Below are 25048 nucleotides of genomic sequence, written 5' to 3'. Positions count from 1 at the left end.
AAGCTACTCCATTCTATAACCTCTGACTCTGCATCTTAATGGTTTTTCTTTGCATACAAATATACTTGCATGTATAATTGAGTCTAAATCAAACTTATTGCCAGCGCAGAGGGTGATTCACTGCAGTGTGTGATTTAGCATTAAGGGACAGCATTGGAGCTACTAATTAGAGTTATAAACAAGATGCATACAGTTATATTAGGTGTGTACATTGTTCTCTATGGCTTACAAACAAAGAACGAACGGCTCAGTTTCATTTGGCCATGGTTTTTAAAATGGTTTATAACATTTTCACAACATTGTGTCAGAGGTAGTGAACTAAGAAGTCTTCCTTCTGCTTAGTGACCCTGTTTAAACAACCAAAATTAATGTTTTTTTAAGTAATAATAATACATTCTTATTACCTTATTCTTTTACCCATATAAATGTTATCATCCTAGCAAATGTAGTTGTTTTGTGTGTGAGACAGAGTGTACTGTTACATGTTACAACTTGAATGTGCTTCTCTTCAGTTAGCAGATGCGAGTGAGTACTTCAGAGCTAGAGGAGGCCATTTGTAAGAATTGATGCTTCCTGTTGCAACTGTGACCCTGACTTGAGTGTAAGGCAAAAAAAAGAAATAAAGATGGACAGATTCAAACAACTAACAGACAGCCTGGCTCTGGAGTTACCCTGAGGACCGAATAATAAGGAAAGTGATTAATCTTGGCCAGTAATGCTAGTTAAAAGGCAGGAATATTTTGCTGAAGTTAACATAATATTTCATGTCAGGGTTAGGAGAAGTCTGTTCTTTTGTTCCCTCACAGGGACAACCGAGCATCTAGCAGTATTAATCCACAATCTCCTCCACTCTGGGTTTTCTTTCTCCAATTAAATTCCGTAGAAGCAAAACTAGAATTTGTCTCCTCCGCTGTGTTTGATTTGAGATATCAAAAATAAAACGGATAGACACACGTAGGTGAGACCAATAACTCCAGCGTATCGAACAGTAGTGGGAGGCTTGTCTATCTGCCAGGTGGGCGGTTGCATACATTTTTTAAATCTCTTGATAGCTATGAATTGGAAATGTGTCCATAGCTTGGCATTATTTTCAATGGTAATCATTGTCAAACTCTTCATCTAGATCTTTAGAACATGCAGCGTTGTTATAAAAGCTCATTGTGGAATCCTGAAAATTATTAATAAGGTTTCCTCCCAAGGTCTGTGTAACTAACCTGCATAAAAAAGAAAAACGTTTATTCCCAGATTTCACAACCGCACAGGGAAGACAAAGTTAAGTTCCTTATTTTACCAACACTGAGCACACTGCTGGCTACTATGTGCTCCTGGAGGGGAATGTGGTGGGGGTGTGAGGTTGTTTTTGGCCCTGATACATTCAGAGAAGGCCAGACAGTGACATTATGCCAGCCAGGCTGGACTCGAGGGACATCCATGTTAAATATCATCTCCTGGAGCGCAAATGGCAGGGAGTTTGTGGCGCTGTTTGGGTGTTTGTTTGGGTGCCTTGGTGTGCTTTGAAATGTGTGTGTGACTGTGTGTGTCTGTGCTTGTGCATCTGCTCTGTACTGACTTGTTCATAAAAATAATGAGACACACACAAACACACACTGACAGAGAGACGGTTGCTGTTCATAGATGATATTCAAAAAGGAGAAACAGGCCAAATACTTAATTATCCTTCAACAATGCAACATGACTGGGATAAACATACACCATCATCACTGTGGAGGTGCTTGTGTACGGAGTCAGATTTAAGTCAAATCTAGAGAGAGTGATTCAACATATTCACGAGCAAATTATATTGATATTAACAGAGACACGCACAATAAAACCCTTGATGCACAAATTAATCAACAGAGAGTTGTCCAGGTAGCTGTGAGAGTGAAATAAAACACAGATAGGGCAAACAGTGCTCTGTTAGCACAGGCCTGCACCTGACTGTTCCCTCCCTCCCTCTCTCTCCTCACGCATGGTGGAGTTCTGCTCAAACTGAGCAAGACTTTTGACAATTTTGAGACAGAGACCAAGGCTGGCTATGCCCCGCTTATGATTGGTCACTGTCAACACCATCACACCTACATAACCAGACTCATTCAAATTTGATTGACAGCTTCCGTTACGTGAAGCCCACTGTCGGGCTCAGTGCAATGGTTTATTTAGCTTTCGCGAAAGAACTCCACCTCGAGAACAGGAGAGAGCAGCTGCGCTCGCCGAGCAGACGGTGACATTATTTGCAGACACCTGTGTTTTATTTCACCCCCGTAGTTGCTGTGCACCTCCCTGTTAATGAATTTGTGTGAAAGGTTGTTGAATTTCTGCGACAAGAGATTTATTGCGTGCGTGGCAGTTCATATCTGTACCTGTGAAACAATAAAATTTGCTCGTGGGTTTGTTTAATTGCTCTCTCTAGCTTTGACATGAAGCAGATTCCATACTTTTGTACAATCAAAGCCAAGACATGGGGCTGCAAGTCATTCTTACAAAATACATTCATTGTCTTATAGACAGTCAGTACACCTTGAAGCTGTATTGTTGATTTTAGGCAATCATGTTAAATGGTAAATGGACTTGAGATTGTATAGCGCTTTTCTTGTCTGCTGACTACTCAAAGCGTTTTAACACCGCATGTCACACCTACACATTCACCCACGGATGGTAGAGGTTGCATACGCCCCTGCCGAAACAGCGGGAGCAACTAGGGGTTAAGTGTTTTGCCCAAGGACACATCGGATATGTTGTTGCAGGAGCTGGGGATTGAACACCAACCTTCCAGTTGAGACACAACCGACTCTACCAACTGAGCCACAGCCACCCCGTATGAATCATATGTCAGAGCACCCAAAATAATCTGCAAACCTTAGCTGATCTGTGCTCGAGCTTTGAGACAGTGAGCAGACAGGAGAGGAAACTACTGAGTGACGCAAAAATGTCTTGTTTAAATAAAGATGATATGTTGATACTGTTCAAAGATGACAGTTGAACTGACTCCGTGTTTTTGTTGTTGTGGCAGGCTATTCTGGCAGATTTCTCTACCACAGAAGCCAAAATAAAGAGTGTCGCAAAAAGATTGGAGGAAGCACTAAAGTTGCAAATGCATTTATGATCCTGTAAGACTCTCTCAGTCATTTCTCCATGAAACATGAAGTGTATTATAATCACTTTCCAGGAAAAGCAGTTATTCGTTTTCAATAGTTTTTTTTTTTGTTAATTTTTCTAAAAGTGCCCTTCTGCCTTATCTCAAAAAACACTTTTAATGGACTGTTTGGATTGCTTGAGTTTCTAATAGCCTTGAACATATCACAATGTGGTTTAAAAGCTGACTATTAACAGCACAGTGTAACCACAAGGGTGCCTCAAGGGACAAATCTCAGTCCTAAACTCTTCTCAATAAACACCACCTCACCTGGTACAATCATTCGCTCCTATGGTTTCTCATACCATTGTTATGTTGATGATACCCAGCTCTCCTGTCAATCCTGCCAGACGACACTACAGTCTCTGCAAAGATTTTGTCATGCCTTGATGGAATCTCCAAGTAACAACAAATCGATATCTAGCTCGGTCACACGGTCTTGATTGCTCGGCCATGTTGATTTGCTCTGTACAACATCAGGAAGATCAGACCTACCTGTCAGAGCATGCTACACAGCTCCTGGTACAGGCACTTTTAATATCACAGATTCGCAACTATAACTCTTCAACCTACCTAAAACAGAACATGTCATATCGCTGTTCATCTCCATTAACTGGTTCCCAGCTGCTGCTCGCATCAGATTCAAAACCCTGTAACTCACTTACCCACCAGCAACATACACTGCTCCTGCCTACCTGAACTCTCTCCTCCAGGTCAACACTCCCTCCTGCCACCTACGCTATGCCAATGAAAGGGACAGGGTCCTACCTTCCCAACAGGGTCCTAAGTGTTGAGCTAATGTTGAGGATCAGTAATCCACTGGTGGTGAAATGAATTACCAAACTGCATTTGTTTTGCAGAGTCCCTTTCCACATCGAAGAAAAACAAGCTCTTCCACGAACATCTTCGCGTCCAATGATATCGATGCTTCTGAAGGGACTGATGACGATGATGATATTGATTATGATTTTATTCAGGAAGGTGTTGATGTTGATTAGAATATTCATAAAGGACCTGTTAATGTTGTTGATGATGACGAAGGGAGAAAAAACACACAAATCTATTCTACACCATGTGCCTCTGTGCACTGATCAACACCTGTGTCCATTTGGACTGAAAGCTGTTTGTTGGTGCTGATTCGCATTGTTTCCTCCTCTCTACATCCTTGCTCATATTGTATTCACTCTCAGATGTACATACCTTCTTCACTGACAACAACTCACAATGTTCTCTGTATCTGAACATTATTATACCGGTAAGCTTAAATATAGAGCTAGCCACATTAGAAGCAGAGTATGTGAGCTCTAGAATCAATCTCATTCTCTATCTTTACCTTCTACTCCATCTGTTTATATAAACAGAGTGCACATGCAAACTCACAGACACACCTAAGACCAGGAGTCTATACATAATACAGTCAGTGAAACTTTTGCTAGACTGGGAGAAGGCGACAGGGTGTCAGAGACCTGCTGACTGCAGGAGAATAATAAGAAGAAGAACAGCCCCCATTGGTTAACAAGCGAGTCAGGCAGGTTATGAGACTTTTGAACCATGTCCGCTTAGATACAAAGTCTGCTCAGGTCCAGCATTGGTCCATCTTTCTGTCACTGTATCCAGGAGCAAAATGTCACAGTGGTTTCTGGTAGACTTTGTGCTGGTGTCTTTAACATTTAGAGCTGCTCAGAAAGAATGCCATTTTTGTATTTGTAGAGGTGAATCTAATTTTACAGCTGTGGTACGATATATGATATCACATTTTTGGCTGCAATTCTCCAGCATATTTCCGAGTTTAAAACTGTCTGATCACCATCACATCAATTCGAGATAACACATAAACACAAGTGATAATGTCCCTAAACAGACAAAAGAAAAGACTTTAGGAGACATGTATGTGCATCATTATTTCACTGTTACTGGACTATACCATTTGGAGGGTTTTAGTTTTAAAATATACCTATTCTGAAGGAGAGTGGGCCACCAGAGCTGCTTCTCACCCACATGGCTAAGAAGAGCAGAAGCGCCCAGGCTGTGAGCATCTTCTATGACTCCTCATGGGTCCTGCCCCGGGGGTGCCCCTGTCACAGCCACCTGCAAAACATAGAGAGGACACCATTTAGGCATCAAGAAGGACACACAGTGGTTCAGCATTCTGTAAAAACCCTCAGACATACAGTACTACTATCTATTTCTTTGCTCACTCTCTCTCTCTGTTGTTGCATGCCGGGAATCTGTTATTGAGAGCATAAAAGAGCTGTAAAGTGAACCCAAGGCCTCAGGAGTTTTGACAACTTTTCTTCCCTCATAGTGTATTTTTCTGTTATTGAGTAAACGCTGGGGTGCAGCCCAAGTGTTCCCTCTGTCTTGCATAAAACATTTGTACTGGTGAAGTTCTTAATGCTTGACTTCTAAATCATCCAAAGTCTCCCTCTCTTCATCTGCTGGCAATGATCTTTCTTGGAGGAAACTCATAGGTGGTCATTTTGGTATGGCAAGCATGGTCATTTCTATTCACAGAACAGAGTTCAAACTGGTGACTATCCAGTCAAAAGCTGGTTTAATCCCACTCCTCTAATGTTTTTTTTGTTGTGTGTATCGATGTTGAAAATGAAATCCTCTCATGCATAATGCACATTTACTTCTGATAAGCTTTTAGCTATGATGTTGGTCGTCCGTCTTTGCTGCTGGCCTGCTATGACGAGCAGTGATATCGAATGTATAAATACGGCTGTTGTTGGGCTGAAGATTTTTTTTGGTTTAGACTGGTGGTGCCAGTGTCTGCTGTTTTGTTGCCAAATATGTAGTATTGTAGTTGACTGTACTGTGCAAAAGTATATGTGCAGGTGGGGGACTGTCACATATTTTAACAAGTATATAAAGTAATGTGCTACTTTACTTTTCTGAACACAACCAAAGAGGCTCATGGGAAACCTAATGTCTTTCTAAAGGGCATTCAAGGGTTATAACTCGCAGAAATATTACACTGCTGACATTAAGTTATCGATTACCAACAGAATGATCTAATCCTGCATGTCAGTCCATCTCTTTCGGTCTGCTTCAATTTTTCAGTTTCAGTTAAACTGCTGGGTGAAAGAAAAGTGTTAAAACTTTAGCTGTGGGAGGAGAAAACAGAAAGAGCTGGAGTTGCTGTGAAGATAAATCAGACAGAGGTTGGCTGTAGTTCTCTTTTAAGATACCCACAGCAGAGAGGATAATGAGGCCCACAGTGGGGCTGTTAGAGGGGGGTACATAATGTTCTTAGACATGGGTGTAGTTTAAGAGCAGGAGAAGCTATGCGCAATTTCGTCGGAAGATTTCAGAGAGGCAAATCAGTCGTCATAGACCCACATTTCCACCAGTAATGGACACATTATTTGGAGTGACTTTTAGGCTTATGTGAAACAAGCTGGACATTAATTATGCTTTACAATATTGGGATTACATTTATATTCCACGTTTGGCAAAATGTATGCATGGCACAGTGAATGGATTGAGACTCATTTTGATTTATTTTCTTTTAAGTTTAGGGATACTTGCTTCATCAATGAACCTTGACTCAGAAAGCAAAGATCTTTCCTTTCTTGCCTAATTACAAACCTGGGAAGACAGTTTAAAAGCCCTGATTCAGTAGCAGCTGTAATTGAATTTATTGCACCTCAAAGCTCCTCTATCATGCATGTTCAATAGTCTCTCCACGACTGAAATGAGGTGGATAAAGAATTACACAAAAGGTTGGAAAAAAACAAACATATAATGGGACAGTATGCTTGCTACCAAACCCAGGTAAGCACGCAAGCAGACCAAAACTTGTACCAAAGAGCATCATTCATACTGTTAATATATTATTCTGAGACTACAACAATAGAACATCAATGTCTTACTGTATTTTTAGTCCTCATCATGACTCCTAAAAATGTATTTTTAGAGGCTTGATTAACAAGAGTGCTGTACTCTTTCTAAGGTAAGGTCGAGTAATTTAATCCACCTCTATTGCAGTAAGGACTGTTTCGTCCTTGATATCCAAAATTAAACTGAATAAGGTCTTAAGTTTGGACAGGACAAACAAAGAGTCTCTTTAGAGTCATCCTTCCAAATACAGTGAGCCAATTTTATATGACTGATGCACATAGGACGAAGTTTCCAAATGTCAGACAGTGGACCTGTGAAGACAGCAGACAGCAAGATTAGAGCAGCCATATTGAATAAATAAGGGGCTTCTATTTTTATACAGGCACAAAGCCAATGAAGAGGCGAATGTGGCCACAATGTCATTTTAACACTGTCAGGGTAAAATACGCTCAATGTCAATCAAGACCACTGAAGGTAGAATCCACATGACATACAACAGAGAACAGATGTATCGATATGGTAACATCCCACATGATTAATGGACCAGATAATGTTAGCTATGTCGCTGTTAATGATAAATAGTCTCTTTTGGAGGGTACATTTTTGCTTACACCATCAAGACTTTTCCTTTCTATTTGAACGACTTATTCAAATCAGCTGTTCTATTTTGAGGAAGTGAAGGTGTTTGTTACCGGTTCCCAGGAAAAGGTCTGTAGGTAAGTGTGTAATAAAAACATGATCAACAGGGGACAAAACAATTCTATTATTATCATTCAGTTCAACTCTGGAAGTTGGTTCTGAGTCAGTAATCCTCCTTGAAAAGATTCACTCAGCAGCATCTGCATTTTCTCTGTTACCTAACTTATTTAACCTGTCGAGGTAATAAAATGAACGTATTCCCTTGCAGTCAAATTATAGCATTACATGTCAATATTACAGTTTTTTCTAGCATAGGATATCATTTCAGCATCAATGTCCAAAACTGAAGCCTTAACCTCTGCATTGTGAAACACCATATGTACTGTATAATTAAAGTAAAGCTTAAGTCTGCGTTTTATCATTTTTCAGATTGTTGGTATTTAAGAACTGTTAAGCAGCTCACTGTCTATGAAGGGAATAAGACAGATCCTTTGAGATCAAAGACTGCCTCACTGAGTTATTGCTCAGGAGAGCCCCATGGGGAACAGTTGGATAGGTCTGTCAACACACCAGCATCATTTCACAGACCTTTCCCTCGAAAACTACACTAATAACAGCTGTCAAACGTCTTCCCGAGAGGATCTTAGATGAGAAGAAAAACAGTGGAACAGCATCAAATTAGAGGCTTGATGCAAAATTAATTGACTACCAAAAATTCTTTGCAGCTTATATCATTTTAAACACACAGGCGCATTATTGTTCAATTAACCTCACTACAAAGCATCAAGCTTTACATCTTATAAGATGCTTTCATAGAGCTAATAACCCAGAGTGCATGTTTAGCATGATCAAGATTCTTTGAAAGAAGACATTATGCTGGATTTACAGCATTAATAAAGGATCATATTAGATGACGTGATGATGCTTCTAACTGCTCTATCAGATAAGTGACAACTGCTGAAAACACAACACTGTACCTTTTACTGGAAATGGAAATAACAGAAAACACAAACATATATCTGACTTGATAGCTTTGAGAGAAACTATGTCAAATTAATCAGATTGTTGGCTCAGATAAAAAGGAATTGCTCAGAGACAATAGCCTTGTTGATCTTCACATTGGTCATAACGTAACACTAGCGGCTGTTCAGTGAGATCCGCTTGTTCATATGAAGAGTTCAAAACTATTTCAAGGGAGATGAATGATTGCCCCTGTTTTCAAAACTCATGAATCAGTGATAAAAAGGATTCTGCCTCTGATCTGAAATGCAAAAACAATCTATAGACGCATGGCTGGCTGTGTTGCTTCTGTGCTGTGACAGAGCTGCAGGAACTGCAACCTGCCAAAAAACACATGGGGTGACATATGAGTAAAAATTTGAGAAAGCAGCCCAACAAAAAATGCATTCAGGAAGGGGGGGGGGGGGGGGGGGGGATTGTGATCCATAGGTTTAAATATCAAAAGTGTTATTTGACTTTGTGCTGGTATGAACTTAAATTAACTGTGTGTCAGAAATGTACAGAGTGTAGGGTCAAACAGTGGTTTGATACATTTGCTGAGTCTCAGTTTGAATGAATTGAATTGAATGTATTACTTATCTCTCTCCTGTGGGGATACAAGAACACAAACCTTAACCCTAACCAGGATTATTTTTTCACTTTTCAGACTTTCCATCCCAGCAGCATTCTGCTTTAAACCCGCTTACTTCCCTATTTTATTCACGTCCTCAAAGATATTTTTGAATCATGATCCATTACTTGCATAGGACCAAATCCATACAAATATACATCAAATTCTGGATTTTAATCAGCTACTGTTGAGGACTTATAGATTTATTTTAGTCTTTGTGGCGCTAACACATTGCACATACACCTAATGACAATACACCGCTGATGATTCCTCCTTTGCGTCAGAGTGGACAACAACCTTCAAGTCCCGCTGCTGGGACTGGATTGTGTGGGTGAGAATGATGGAAACAATTGCACAGATTACTGTTACTGTGATTTGGCAGGAATGTGTAGACAGGCAATCATACAGTATAGAAATGTTCCCATAGGATTTTTAGTATAAGCCTTCCCTGAATACTGAATAGGCCGATGATCATGAAATAAAAAGTTGCCTATTGTAACTCGCCTTTTGTTTCTTTGCTCAGAGAAAAGCTAGCACAGGCCGAGATGAAATGGCGAGATGAGATCCGAGGAAATGGGACTGCAGTGCAATCATAGCTGGTTTTTTAAAACGACAGGTATTCAGCTGTAGAATACAGTCAAATAAAGACTATATACTGTCATTTCTCTTCATTTACTTATTAGCCTTGCTTCCTTTTTAAATGTTTTCCTGCACTCTAAAAACTCAAATCCATTAGATACAGCATCAACGATTAACAATACTGAATTTATTTATAGGGCAGCTAGAATGCAAAAAAAAGATAAAGATGGGAATGACTGTGTGAAAATAAGGTAAGCAAGGGTTGGATTTCTTTTTATCACACAAGGTTATATTAAAAAATAGCAAGTCAATTATTTCTAGTGGAAAATTATTGACACAGTCCCTCTATTCCAGGTTCAACGAATGTAAAACCAAAAATTGTTGATACACACAAATATCCATCTTTGGTTAAATTCCTTTTTTGTGAAACAGTGTCACATTTGCTATTGCAGCACATCCTGATGTTAAGTACAAGTGTCATAGTTGATAAATATGCTTTTGAATTGATACAGCTTGTGGAAAGAAACAGACACTATGATGCAATATTTTTTTTAACTTGCGTTCTCAAACAAAAACCTGCTGCTGTGAGCAACCAAGTGAAAAAAGTGCATTTATATAGATCAGAAGACGAAGCTTGAAAAAGCTTTGTTTTATGACAGGTGGGCTTCCAGATCAGCAGATGAGTAAACTAAAATGAAGCCGCAGTTTTTACTTTGACCATCACCTCACGCGTAACAATGAGACGGCTGTCTTACTGACACAACCTTTCCAATCCTGACCTTAGATATTACTCGTGTTAGCTTGCTGGTCTCTACTTTAACTAACAGAGGCAGCTGTAAACTCCTCCACATCAGGGACTGCAATAAAAAGGTCTGAGCTTGGTTTGTTAATAAAGACCAGGAGGTTGTCTACACTTTGTCAACAGGGCAAGATGAGGAAGATCAGTGATTGACAGAGCAGGATGTTCTGACAGCTGTTTACTTCCCTGTGTGAGCACCAGTTTACACAACCCTAATATCAGACTGTCAATCACACATCAAACGATGAGTAGTTCAATTTCAAATGGACCATTAAAACTGACAGTTTGAACCAAAGGCAAGTCAGATGCATAATGAGTCTGCTCTATTTGCATATATTCATGTACTGTTGTATTGGGAGTCTCAGAACTGGCACGAGCGCAACTTGTAGCAGGAAATAACTGATGTGTGACGAATGTTGAAGGAGGTCTGAGAGACTGTTACAATCTGCAGAAAATGAATATGCATGTTGAATGTATACTCTCAGATGAATAACTGCAGTGAGTTCAAAGGAAATGTTTGAAACGTCTAGACATGACAAAAAAGAAGCACCGAACAAAGGACAGAGTATGAGGCTTTTGGGTACGAAAAATATCTGTTGCAGTGTTCAGTTCTCTGGAATGACACTTTCTGCTCTGGGATGAACTCGACTGTTCCAGCCAGTGTTACATTCACTGAAATCTCCCAGCACTATACACACTTTTTATTAACACCAGATATAAGCAGTCCCTTTGTCAGTAGAGATGTAAGGCTAATGGAAACTGGTCTGATGCTGCAGCAGCTCCTCAAATAGAATCAGGATCTATAAGTAGAATATGAAGGCCTGGCGTGCTAAACACCACATATGACTATTAGAGCTGTCAGCGATAACGAGTTAGTGGCGATGCTATCAAGGTCCGTAATCAACACATTCTATTTTTTATAACTCGCATTGATCATCAGCCATCAGTTGACAAGTCAAAAGTAATATCCAACTCGTGACATCATACATTTCACTTTTGCTATCACTCTCTTCAGCTGAATTAATTTACTTTGTGGGAGTTTAAGTTCATGTTGTAACCTTTGGTGTACCACAAGCTCCTTATTGTCTTTAAAGATGACAGCAGGTTTGTATCCAAACAAGAAGTAAAGCACCCTTGTAGTGTACAGTTCAAAGACACAAATTAAAAGCATGAAAAACTGTTTTTAAATGCAAAATAATGAAATTCAAATCTGAAAAAAAATATATGATTAATAGTTATTAACTATTGAATTTCAGCGATTAATCATGAGATTTAATCGTTTCAGCCCTAACAGCCCATCATTTTTCACTTCACACTCAAAACTTCTACTGGGGAGAACAGGTCATCAAAGTTAGCAGTGGTGTGTCCAGCAATCTTTTAGTACAAAGAAACATTGTTAACATACACATGTTTTTTTGAGTTCTTCTTGGACAAATGTATTTTTTTTAGAAATGGTTTCAAACATAGAAAGCCCCCCCTGTCCCAGCAAACAAAATGTTTTGTTGTTAACTGCTCTATGGTAGTGATTCAGAGTAGATAGGCTTTTGTGGTTAAAAAATAAAAGCAGGCAGTCAAGTAATGTAACACAGATATGCATAAAAGGAAAGAATCTGATAAACAGTGTTACCTTCCATCATTTCGAAAACATAGTTTGCTCTTACACATTTTACTGGGTTTCTATACGTTGTACAGCAGTGTGTGTACAAATGTCCCCGGTGCCTTCCTCTGAATCCAGGCACCTATTGTTCTGCCTGTCACTACACTTGCTGTCTTTGTTACAGTAGCTGAATCAGCCCTGCCCTTTCGCAGCTCTGAGAAGCAAACGTGCTGCATCAACACTGCCGATGAACAGAGATAAAGTGCTAACACTGGAGTATAGCCATTGATTTACAAATGTGAAAACTGTATTAATCTTACAGTAACATAAACCTAAGTCATTCTTTTGCATCTATCAGAAAACTGGGAAACTCTATGGCCTCAACAAGATGTCAAAAAGTAAAGAACAAACACTTATATAGCATTCAGTGTAAAAAATAACAACATTTGATAGTTCCCTCTGTGAGGGACAAAGGAGGAACCATAAATCTCTCTTCTGAAGAAAAATATAAGCATGCAATGATTTAATGTGTACATAAATAACTACATATATTCATGTGCAAAAATATGAAACCCCCATGGACAGGGTTGTATTGCACTACGCTCTCATTTACACATTAGGAGTGTTGCACTCCTGTGCCTAGCACAAGGTGTTGAACATTAAGCATAAAAACACGTGATTTAAATTCAAGCAAGGAGCTCAGCACAGGGTTCATATCAGGAAGTCAAGAAAATGAATTGTGTATCAGTCACTCACTTCAGCCAGACAAACTGGAAAGCAAGACTTAAAACAGCATGAAGAGAGAGATACTGTACAGTGGTGTTTCTCAGTTTCTATGAAAAATGGATAAACTGAATATATGACTAAAACTGACGCAACTCCCTTCAAAATAGTGGGGCAGAAAAAGGACTAGTGAAGGATGTCAGGTAGCCCAGCTCATCATTATTGAACATTTGCAGAAGCAGGAGTAAAAGTGTACATTTTTCTGGAGAGGTTTGGAAGGTAGATAGCGGTTAAGCAATAAATAGTTTGAGATTGAATCAACACTAGAGGATATTTTTTTGAGGTTTTAATTAAATTATGATTTCATTTATTTTAACTGCCAGCAGAAAAGTCCCATCTTAATGGTCACATATTACGCAAAATACACTTTAACATGATTGTCAAACACTAATGTGTGTCCCTGGTCTGTCTACAAACCCCCAAATTATGAGAAAGTCCATCCTCTCGAAGTGTGTGCTCAAACAGGCCGTTAAAAGAGTCTCCCTTCATGACATCACAAAGGGCAGTAACCCCTCCCTTGGGTGGGTGACACTCACACAGCTAGGTGTTTTATTTGCCCTCTGAGTCTGTCTTCTCACCTGAAACAATTGGGCTTCATGTAAGAAAGCCTGAGCTGCCCAAACCCTACCAGAGGGGCTTGATTGAACACAACTCTGTTGCCTTTAAAGCTACAGACACACAAACAGCCTGTTTTGAGCAGGGCTGAAAATAGAGGAGTTATTGGGTTGGTAAAATACAGGATCAGAGTGGATTTATAACAAGAAACTTCACAGACATGCTTTGGGGAGGTCTGATACTTATTTAAACTGGTTAAAAATGAGAATAATGTGTGACCTTTAAATAATCCCCTCTCTTTAATAAGAGGATAAAGTGAGCCCTTCCCTCATGTTACTTAAACATTGCCTAGTGGCAAGATTAGTGCAGCCTCATTAACACAAAACAGAGAATCAGTGATGAACATATGTAGCCATGTGTTCATAGTAGATACTTAACATGATGACATTTCAAAGAGAACAGAGACAAGTAAGAAGAAAGATGAGACAAGAGACGGTGACAACACCTTGTGCAGGTTATCAATAGTGTCCTCCATTCTTTCCCTTACAGGCTTATTACCAGTCAGACCGCAGGCAGATGGTGACTTCAGGTAACAAATTGTTAATCAATAACTATCTCAGTGAGGGGAAATGTACAAATGGAAACCTGCTCTGCCTCACTATCCACACACTCTCCAAGCCCACTTCAATTGATGCAATTTAGAATATTCAGTTATACATTTAGAGTGCAGATGTTATTTTGTAGACTGTAAGAGGCAGAGGTACGCTACGCTACAGGGATTGTTTGCATTTTGTTTTCTTCCAAAAAACATACTACATATTTTTCCAATGCATAGGATCTTTTTAAATGTCTTATTTAGACCTGCTGACAATACACTTCATTCCACATTGAACACACACAACACTGTTAAGACACAGACATGAGGTACAGCACATGTATCTGTTCAAACTTATATTTCTAATAACTTATTACAAACTGTACTTATATACAGCCCATTACTTAATAATTAAATTATTACTCAATAAAAGCTGTATTTAAAGAATACCCTGTTAACAACTTATTCTAACTTATTCCATTAAATTGTAGGTGTTTAAATCTTCATGAATCCTGGAGAGCAAAATCAGCTCCAATGAATTCTTGCCATCATACCTACAATTGTGTCTGATTAGTGCAGTGGTTGAAATATTCTGAAAGGGCCCTGTGAAACTTAAGAGTCACCTCACAAGTGGCCTGTGGAGAGCCACAAATCAGTGTTATTTCATGAAGCATTAAAGGGGAATGGAATGAAAGGAAAAGGGCAGGGTTGAAAAAAAGATGAATGGATTTGGAACAAATGCTCATCTCACCTGTCCCAACTCAAATGACTCTCACTCATAATGTGCACCACTATCATTCCACAAACTCTTTCCGTTCATTTGTTGATGTTTGTGTGTGTGTGTGTGTGTGTGTGTGTGTGCGTGTGTGTGTGTTTGTGCGTGCGTGCGTGTGCATGGCGGTCAAACTGGTGTGTGTTTGATCCTAACCTGAGAGTGTGTCTATGAGTCTGATGCCCTTCACTCTAAAGTAAATGGCTCAAGCTCCAGCGGTATGCTCACTCTCTCTATCATACTGTACAACACAGAAGGTGTGTCTGGTGCAAAGGTTTGTATGTCTGTGCAGAACACAAAATGTAGCATGAAAAGCTAACTGAATGTATCGAAAAATCCCTGAAAACACATTTCCTTCCTCATGACTCTAATTTATTAAATGTATTGTTGCTCTCACCACAAACAAGTGGGCATCATGTAAGAAAGCCTGAGCTACCCAAGTCTTTTAGAGGGCCGTGGTTAAACACAGCTCACTTGCATTTAAAGCTACAGACACACAAACAGCCTGTTCTGAGCAGGGGTGGAAAAAGAGAGGTTCATATGCGTTCTAAAATACAGGATCAGAGTGGATTTATAACAAGAAGCTTTACAGACATGTTTCAGGGAGCTCTGAGACGTATTTAAACTTGTTAAAAAAGGATGATAATATGTGACCTTTAAGTTGCTAATGAAAACCATTGTCCATTTGAGAAAGTGCCTTCAAGATGTGGCAAAGTCTCAGCTACCTTTTTACAAGTCCCTTTCCCCTGGAAAAATGATAGAGGGCTAATCCCTTAGCTGTTCAAGGAAATTACATTTCATACCTGCAGGCATTATACAGGAAATTGACCAAGTTTAACACCCCAGGTATAACTTGTCAGCTTTGACAAATAATTTACATTTTTTTTACATGTGTCTTCACACTTTCAAAGTGTCCCAGGACAACCACAGTTTCTACCTAGCCTCTGAGCAGCTCCAAGTTAGCAGTCAAGCATGCTTAATGCCTTGCTCAAGGACAAAGACTGTGATGGAAATGAGGAAAGGGTGAGTGGTTCAAATTAACAGCACCTGGAGAAACAAAGATTTAAAAAAGAAGCTCTATTAATAGAACTTCCCCAGAAGAAAGAGAGGGAGGAGAAGGTAATGATACCATTTCTGAACGACTACTTTGTTTTAAAACTGACTGTGTATCCTTTTAAGAGAGAGTAAAGACAGGAATTGTGTCATTTCAGGTTGAATTATGCCAACACAAGTTGTGTTTAATACTGAAGCTGGTATTTATAATGTTGTATCGTTATGTAAAGCTTTGTATTTTATAGTTTTCACTGCAAAGACATCAGTCCATCATGTTACAGTGTAAAAAACACAGGAAAACCATTTCACCAGTGAAGTCCTACTCATCAATATTTGACGGGATGATATTCATGCATGCCAGAATAATTAACATAACTTGTAACAAGTACAATGTTCAGCATCTAACTTTGCCATTTCAGATCAGGTTTCAGTTTCTTTAATTCAAAGACATGGTGTTCTTCACTGCAGGTTGCTATGGTTTTGCCACTAAACAATTCAAACAAATAAATCAAGTCTACCAGAAGTGTTGAAAAGGTTTGGAAGGAAAAAAAAACTTTTGGTGAAACCACTTATCACAATCTAATTGGGCACTTTGAAAGAATGACGCCCATGATTCCGTTGATTTGTATTTTTCCTCATCTAACCAAACTGTAAAATACTTTAAGGGTATTTACTTGTAGAGTTGACATCTTTGTTCTGTGTGTGGTCTACATGTGTGTGCTATGGTAGGGTTGCATTTATGTTTTTGTTATGTGTTGCTCAATAGCTACAATGTGCCCTGATCCCCATTCCCACATTCTCTGTTTGTCTGTCTGTCCATCTCTACCCTGTCTGTCCTGAAAGACCCCCCTAATGAGGTACAAACCAGAAGTCCGTCTGATTGCCACAATTACAGTCACATCTACAGGCTCTTGCCTTGTTTTCTTTGCTGACTGAAGCTGCAGCCATCAAACCACACACACTGCTCTGTCCTGCACTTTCTGTGACAAAAATACATCCAATAATATCAGAGGGCTCACAGCTCACTCTGTGTGGCTAGTAGAGGTGGGGGAGAAAAAAAATCGATTTAGGGAAAAATCGAGATTCTTATCTTCTGAGATTTTTTGGGCTAATCAATCACTCCCTCTTTGACTCAGTAGAATGCCAACTGGAGCAGCAAGACATTCAGTCAGTTTCACAGATGACTGAAGTAAGGCCTGAAGTATGAACTAATTCAAAAATAATGCAAAACTACTAATTCATAAATTGATCTCATTGACATGCGAACAAAAATGACAAAAAATACAGAATATTATCATTTCCTCAAATATTGTCTCTTCATACTTATTGACATTGTCTTCTTTGACAATGCAAAGCACCATAAAGGAGGACAAGTACTATCATCATATCAACATAAACTATCTAATATCCATCATCCAACATTCACTTTAGTGGAATATTGGTGTCACTATTTTCAACAGACGACCAATCATCAAGCGATGAACAGAGATGCATGAAATCCATGAGCTCACTCTTGCATGAAAGTAATGAGGGATAAACTAAGCTTGATTATAGGATAGAGAACATTTTGAATGTATATTTTGTTGTCCTTTAATTAATTCAGAAGCTTTAAAGCATGATGCCAATGTGGGTCAAGTTTCTTATGTAATTAACTAAAGGCCGTTCATCTCAATACTTGGACCCTCTACTAATTACTCTGCAGCTGAAACTGTAATGGCAGTCAGTGGCAGAATGCCTGATTCTTCTTAGAAGCTGCTGCTTAGCTAATGCCCACTGAGAATCCATGTTGCAGAGATACTATTTATCTGTGCTCGGGGAAGGAAAGGTGAACATTTTTGATTGCCAGAAAAAAGCACACATCTACTTAAAAGGTTCCAGATTAACTCAATTAATTAAATCAGAGTTGATCTGTGTAGCCAATGAAGGGCACCATAACAAGTATTTGTGTGTTTGCAGAGCAGAAAAACACCCACAAGGAATGTGGGACATCGAACTCCTCCAACCTCTACCTTTTCTGCTCCATTGCTGTAACAGCCATTATCTGACATGTTCCAGATCGAGACCTACCCTGTCACTATACATGCATACCGTATATGTCTCCTGCAATATCAGTCAATTTAATGCCCAACATTAAATTGAACCCAGTCGGTACACCACCCATCACTGAGTTTAATGGAAGATAGAAACCAGTGTTGGTAGTGTATCCGGACACACTTCTTGGAGGTATGTATGCTGTGTAGGTGTCATATTAAGCAGCCATGCTGGTGATCCATCATGGAAACCTGGCTGGAAACCTGGCTGGAAACAATCAAAGATTTAACCCGCTTCTGTGGCAGTGCACAGCCAGCTAGAGAAATGACTTGTACCTGCTGGTTGGTGGATAATGGAGGTGAGCATCAGAGGCAGCAAACTGTGCTTCAGCACAAGCTCAGTATCTGTCCTGAAGTCAACAAAGTCTGAAATTATTCAACACCCTGAACAGATCAATAAAAGCCGATTTTTTTTTTCCCATCCAGATATTGAAGAAGCTTGTTGTTCTGAGGGCTGCTTTAGATTCAGATGGAAATCACCAACTCCGTTTTAAGAGTGCAACAACAGACACAAAATACAGAGTCATAATTATTTCTAGAGCAGACATCTAGCATTGGTCATCTTTTTTTTTTTCAGATGATACCATTGTCATGCCCCTTAAACAGCTTTGCACAGGTCACATAAACAAATGGCTCAAGCAGAGCTAAAAAAAATTAATTCATGTTATTCTAAAATGTAATGTCATTAAATAGTAATAAAATGAAATAGCCTAACTGAAAAACAGCAGTAACATTCAAGTGAAAATGGGTTTAGTAACCAAATGATTTCGAGAAAATTATTGGAGCAAATAGTGGATGTTCCTACTTAATTTTAACATCCTCTTATTCTGTCTGCATTTTGAAAATGGATGAGAGGTTGGTCAGGCAAACAAAAAACACTGTGTGTGAGTTGAAATTAGCTGTTTAGCCTTATCATCTTTCTTACCAATAACAGTTCTAATCAAAATGCGGCCTGAAGGTCCAAATCCCATTAACCAAACAGGGAGATAGAAAATGCTCCACAATAAGCAAGATAAACAAGAAAATAATAAGATCAGCTTCTTGGCCGATTGATATGCTTTATATCTTCAAACATTCAGGGTTCAGACTCAAATATAAATATTTATTATTATTTGGATTTTGTCAAAATTGTCTGTTCGATTGGTGATTCCACTTTGATAGTGTAGACTTCTGACCACTAAATCTCAAAGCTTTTCTTGTTTTAAAATTTTACGAAATTAAGACAAGTATAGAATACTGAGGTGTGTGTGTGTGTGTGTGGGGGGGGGGACAATAACTATTTATTTTTTTTAAGATTATTTTTTGGGCTTTTTGTGCCTTTAATTGAGAGATAGGTCAGTGGATAGAGTCGGAAACCAGGGAGAGAGTGGGGACTTGAACCTGGGCCGCCTGCTTGGAAGACTATAGCCTCCATACATGGGGCGCGTGCACTAACCACTGCGCCACCAGCGCCCCTAAACTATAACTAAGAAAACTGTTAACCTTTAAACATGAACAATATGACTGCCTCAAAATAAACTGTATCGAGCTGATTTTATTGATCAGCTCTTTAACGAGTAAGGTACAGTGCTAAAACATAAAAAAAATAAAATAAAATAAATAAAAAAAGTTTAGGGACTTTGAATAAAAATCAAGTAATTCGGCAATGCTTGTTTTTTTCAGTTTGCACAATGTTTATAAGAGTTTCAGAAGATTTGGCTGACACTCCAAAAGGTGAGATTGACATTAAAAATGCCCCCCCCCCCCCCCTATCCATATTACAATAAAAAGCAATCCCTTTACGTACGGATTGGCTGCTGGGAATCATCAAGAATAATCTGAAAAAAGCAAGAATGAAAGAGTAAAAAGTTACATAAGTTTAGAAAAGGTAGAGGGGTGAAAAAAAGGAAAACAATGTCAGGAAGATGAGAAAGCTAAGACAGCCATCAAGCCTTTAAAAGTATAGTATATCTTGTACAGTACACCTTCTAAGCCCACTTATTAAGCAGTGAGGAAGACAGAGAGAGAGTGAGGCACAGAGCTAAAGCACATGATCACAGGATTCTGGTTTCTGTTATCCCCAGTGTAACCTGGGTATGATTTCCAATTCAACAGAATAGTCTGTGTTTAGAATGCATCCAATATTTATTGATGCTGCAGAAACTGTGCTGTGAGGAGAAACTGTACCTTTAGGTTTTAATGGGCTTTTCACTTCCAAGTTACCTTTCATACATATCCGACACAAATTATCAGTCAGAGCACAGTGAGCTGGCTACCCAGCTATCTGGGAATGAAGCTACATGGCAATGTTGAGGCAGTTATTTCCTTTTTTGAATTCTCTTTGCATAAAAAGTCAAAAAGAAAAACGAAGACAAAACATCAGCTGGAGTCTAAGTTGCACAGAGCCACGAGTTATTATGTGACTTGCACTTGTATAAATGATGTGTAAATTTCCCTGCCCTCACGGGTGCAACCCAACTAATATAAGACCCATCTGTGCCAGTTTATTTATAAAGAGTGTGGTTAAATGTCGCTTACCGGTAAATGGAAGAAAACATAGTGTTCACGTAAGAATATAAAGCTTGTTTTGGCCTCAGTTTCACAGCAAAACATTGTCCGATTAGTTCACTGCCTTATAAGATAAAAAAAAAAACTTAATACGCATTCAGATAAACACAGACAGCGCAAGAGAGCGGGAGAGAGAGACAAAATGAGAGAGAGAGAGAGAGAGAGAAAGAGAGAGAGAGAGAGAGAGAGAGAGGGAAAAAGGGAGAGTCCACTGACTGATGCCAAGATGACACACACACACACACACACACACACACACACACACACACACACACACACACACACACACACACACACACACACACAACTTGTGTTATACCTTTATCAGCCATTAAACCACAAGGAAGATTAATTTTCTGATTAATGAAGTATGCCTCTGTAAGGCTCTGCGTGGTTAACAGCAGCATGACTTTCTGTAGGCTATGTACATAATCTTTGTGTAGATACAGTGTACTTCACAGCTACAAAGATAATGCTACTATCATTAAACACAGACTCATTTGATGAGGATACATGATCTATGTTAGCTGCTATGGTTTTTGGTCACAAAAAAAACCAGCATAACAGGGTTACTTTGCTTATGCAGCTTTGTGTTGCTGCAGAGTTTTGCCGGGTAGCAGCGTTGATGTAGCTGGTGTTAGAAATAAGAGAGAAAAGGATAAAAGAGAACTTCAAGGTCGTCTGTGTTTGACATATGACATATATGTTCCTATTCAAGGAACAAAAACACAAGTATGTAGCCACAATGGAGGGAAGAGAGGCTGCAGATAACAAAAATCATTTACATCTTTTATAACTGTATTCAATGTGATCCTCTCTGACCTTAGAACATGACATCAGTGTTCTTGGATCAGAAGAAATAGTTCAAAATACATTGGGTTAGGGTTAGGTTACGCTAACCCTACATGATTTACATTATCTACACTACTAAAGTATACAAACATAACCTTGATCCAGCCCCTGTATAGGTTTTTAGTATTGAATGGAACTTGTATAAACACCTGGGGCCTGTCAACGTCTTCGCCTAATTTCTCGATCCTCAGCCTTGGTCAGTTACTGAAAAAAAATAAGATCTCTTGATGAACTAATGTGCGCGCTCACTGGCTCATGAATTCAAGAAAAAGGTGGTCATTATAGATTGGGTCGGACAGTCATATATTTGCTGTGAAAATATGAACCCAGCTGAAACAACTAAAAGTCTTTACAGTTCTTTGGATTTGATTGTTGGACTGTGTTTTTTTCTACCTCAGTTGTCAGTCCATTTGGAATCCTTTGAAATTGGACAATATCCACCTTGAGTGCCTTCAATCCACTGAATGTTCATTATAATGACATGGAGATGATAAAAATGTTAAAATCGGAACAGAACATTTAATATTAAGTCTTATTGCCTGGACAACTAAGAAATCAACATGTCATTTTTTCCTCCTATTAAGCCTGCACCACACATTGAAACAAAGGTCATCTCTGTTTCATACATTGTTGTATTTTGCTGGCAGGCGGATACCAACAGGGTGTCTTGATGGAAGCACGGGTTGAGCAGGGTTCAGGGACATTTAAAAGTTGACAATGGGAAAGGGGGATAGAGACAAAGAGGGGGTATGGACAAAGAGTTGGTGGAGGGGTGACACAATTGTTGGATGTGTGGGCAAATGAGATTGTGAGCAGATCCAATGAATCAGGAGGACTCAAGGGTGCTGGTGCAGGTAAAAAACAGAAGGTGGTCAGAAGGCAAGGATAAAGTAAAACAGAGGGTGAAGAGAGGTGACGTTATAAGCGGAGAAGGCGTTGAGGGAAATGGAGAAGGGGGAGAGGAAGTAAATGGAGAGAATAAAGGGCAGACGATGGTTGGGTTTTTTCTCACAAGTCTCACAGGAGAGAGGAGATGAAGTCGGCCTAGCAGTGGTGATCACAGACAGATTTTGCCATATTACACACACACAGATACACACTCACACAACCACTAAAAAGCCTGTGTATATCCTGTCAAGAAACAAAAGCTGTGATCGACACCTCCTAGGCTCTCTTCCAGCTCTTCCTCTGCTGCACCTTTATCACCATCCACATCTAAGTGAGCTTGACTTTACAGTCTAGCTCAGACAAGTGAACCAGAATAATTGAATCTCTGAAGGTGCTTTCAGAAAGTGGCTCGTGACATGGCAGGAAGTGGGAGCGTGCTTGCTGCTGCCACTAAAAGAGACAAAATTAAAATTGCCTTAAGAGCAAAATCTTGTTAACACAATGGTTACAATTTAGCAAAATTAACTTAAATATTGTGTACAAGACATACTTCAATACATATTTTTTCACCCAAAAAGTGGGCCACGAGGTGTCCTATGTACCGATTTGACCAATAAGTTAGTATTAAATGATGACACGTGCAATCAAAACCCCAACTGCGGCCACTGCTGAAAAAAGCCCCCATTCCCTGTTTTTTTTTTTTTAAGCAGCTGCTTCAATGTGCAAAGTGTGCTAGAATACACAACGGATTGGACCATGCTAGTAGTGCCCCTTTTTAACAGCTTTTCTCCCTCATTAAATCATGATCATGCATTTAAATAAAACAGTGGTATGATTTAAAGTAAATAAACCTTGAGGAGTGCCGGACTTTAATCCTCAATTAAAGACAACACGAGACCAGCAGAGGTGGACAGTACAGCTCTAGGCAAATTAGTCGTGGATCGGTACACAACTATCAACGTTCGTTACCAAAGGCTGAGAGCTCAACTACCAAGGGTAACAGGGTAACAAGCTGGATTGCAAACTTGCACATGTCGAAAAGCAGATGGTACTAGAAACAGCTACACAGCTGCACAGAAACCACACATTGTGGAATTGTTGATTTCAATGAAAATCATAACGCAGGACAGTTTAACTTTTTTTTCCCTCTGGTCTTATATACCGGTGGAACTCATACTCTGATTATATCATGAGGGTAATTACCGTAAAACACAAAGTTAATTTGATCCTAGTGCACTTGTTAAGGATTGCTTTTAGGGTATTTTTAGGCTTCCATACAACAAGCAGGTGTCTTTGGGTTGTTCCAAAATGCATTTTCCTGCCTTGTGGTTGGTACTGTTGGGACTAATCCTTTCTCTCAACAGCCCTTAAAAGGATAGAAAATATTGAATTATGTAATTATGACCGGTGGGAGAAAGCTGCCTGTCTTGTCAGACCACAGTAGAGGTTTCAGCGAGTAGTGCTGCAGGCTACAACTTTGAAATACATAATTAGATGTTAGCATCTCCTGCTTTCGATGCACCCAGAAGTTTACAAACAACTGTCGACAGATCACTGAGGAACTTAAGAGAGTACGAGGGCAAAACACCGGGAAAAAGTAGAACAACTGACCAACATGTACCTCAGCTACTACAAATGTATGTATCACATCCTTGTATTCCTAACAAAACAGATAATTTATCATAGATTATCAGAAGTATGTACCATCTATACAGCATTAACATGCAACCACATGAAGCACACATACTGTAAGTGAGCAGGCTCAGCAATCAGTCCATGCAGGCTTGAATATGAATTGGCAAACTGGCATGATGTTGATGTGACCATGTGTGTTTATGTGCACAGATCGTGATTGTAATATGAATCCCCACCACACACACACACACACACACACACACACATACAGCAAGCACATCCATTGTGCCATCCAGAGTGAGAGAAAGTAGGTTTGAAAAATGCACCCAAATGTTTCTGTTTTGCCTGAGGCAATTGTTTATAGATGCAAGAGAAACATCTGCATGCAGCACAATCTTAAAGTTTGCATTCACTTGAGGCAAACAGGATCATTAACATGGAAAGAGCAATCACTCTCTGCGACTTAATCCCAGCTTTTTGTCAAAAGATGATGATGAAGCACTCAACAGTAGCTGTTCCCCTCTGCATCTATCTTACAGAGTGTCATTATATCCATGCAAACCATGCTATGGGCTTTCATTAATATGTTCGGTCATATTCTCTTCAACCCTCGACATCAGCAGTAAATCAAGGTCGGTGAAAGAAAGCTAACAGAAAGCCTCTCTGCAGCATGGCTGCATTTTATTTTCCTAACATGAGTATCCAATGTGAGGTAAGTATCTGTGTGTCCTTGTCGAAAACAATGTATTCAAACTGTCGAACACAGTTCTCAAACAGTAATGTTTACAGATTTCAGGAGAGAAGACTTCCCTGGGAAAGATGCACCACTTCAATTTTGAGACTGTTTTTTATAAATGGCAAAGAAATAGTTGTACATCTGCCCAGAGGAACTCCTTTGACTTCATTTTATTTCATTTAATTTTTTTAGTTGTTCTGTACATGTCAACACACACAACAGAAAAAAAGAAAAACGATTCATACTTTATCCCATGTACGGAAAGGAGCAGGGAGAACAATAAATCTTATTTTGCCTGCCCCTTACTCAAAAAGCAAAC

General features: G+C 39.3%; 1 protein-coding gene across 1 annotated transcript in view; it reads right to left on the bottom strand.

Moving 5' to 3' along the window:
• The window catches only part of grik4 (glutamate receptor, ionotropic, kainate 4), a 245424-nt gene that overhangs the window by 122324 nt on the left and 98052 nt on the right, over positions 1-25048 (bottom strand). Inside the window, exon 3 of the mRNA XM_061046622.1 lies at positions 5088-5221. Within this exon, the coding sequence (XP_060902605.1) occupies positions 5088-5169 (82 nt within the window). The 5' untranslated portion in view covers positions 5170-5221. The remainder of the gene's footprint in view (positions 1-5087; positions 5222-25048) is intronic.

Source organism: Labrus mixtus, chromosome 9, assembly GCF_963584025.1.
Source record: "Labrus mixtus chromosome 9, fLabMix1.1, whole genome shotgun sequence".
Lineage (NCBI taxonomy): Eukaryota > Metazoa > Chordata > Actinopteri > Labriformes > Labridae > Labrus > Labrus mixtus.
The sequence above is the reverse complement of the archived record's forward strand: the minus strand, read 5'-3'. Positions and strand labels throughout refer to the sequence as shown.